Source organism: Fukomys damarensis, unplaced genomic scaffold, assembly GCF_012274545.1.
Source record: "Fukomys damarensis isolate Sample0158 unplaced genomic scaffold, DMR_v1.0_HiC HiC_scaffold_13, whole genome shotgun sequence".
Lineage (NCBI taxonomy): Eukaryota > Metazoa > Chordata > Mammalia > Rodentia > Bathyergidae > Fukomys > Fukomys damarensis.
In genome coordinates this window covers 13,735,734-13,735,948 of record NW_022900925.1, presented here as the reverse complement: position 1 = coordinate 13,735,948, position 215 = coordinate 13,735,734, and the positions used below count along the sequence as shown (strand labels likewise).

Here is a 215-nt window from a genome sequence, read left to right as displayed (position 1 = left end):
ATGGAATTGAGAATCTCAGGAAATGAGTCATCTGTGACTAAGTTTGTCCTGCTGGGCCTAACAGATTCTTCAGCCCTCCAGTCCATCCTCTTTGTCATCTTCCTTCTTGCTTATGTAGCCACTGTGAGTGGCAATTTCAGCATCCTTGCTGCCATCCTCATGGAACCCAAACTCCACACCCCCATGTACTTCTTCCTGGGGAACTTCCCTGCTGG

General features: G+C 48.8%; 1 protein-coding gene across 1 annotated transcript in view; it reads left to right on the top strand.

Annotated features, from left to right (window-relative positions):
• LOC104875027 (putative olfactory receptor 3A4) overlaps positions 1–215 on the top strand; it is a 926-nt gene continuing 711 nt past the window's right edge. The window contains 2 exon segments of the mRNA XM_033762715.1: positions 1–211; positions 214–215. The exon segment at positions 214–215 is cut by the window's right edge and continues 711 nt beyond it. Coding sequence (XP_033618606.1) covers positions 1–211; positions 214–215 — 213 coding nt within the window.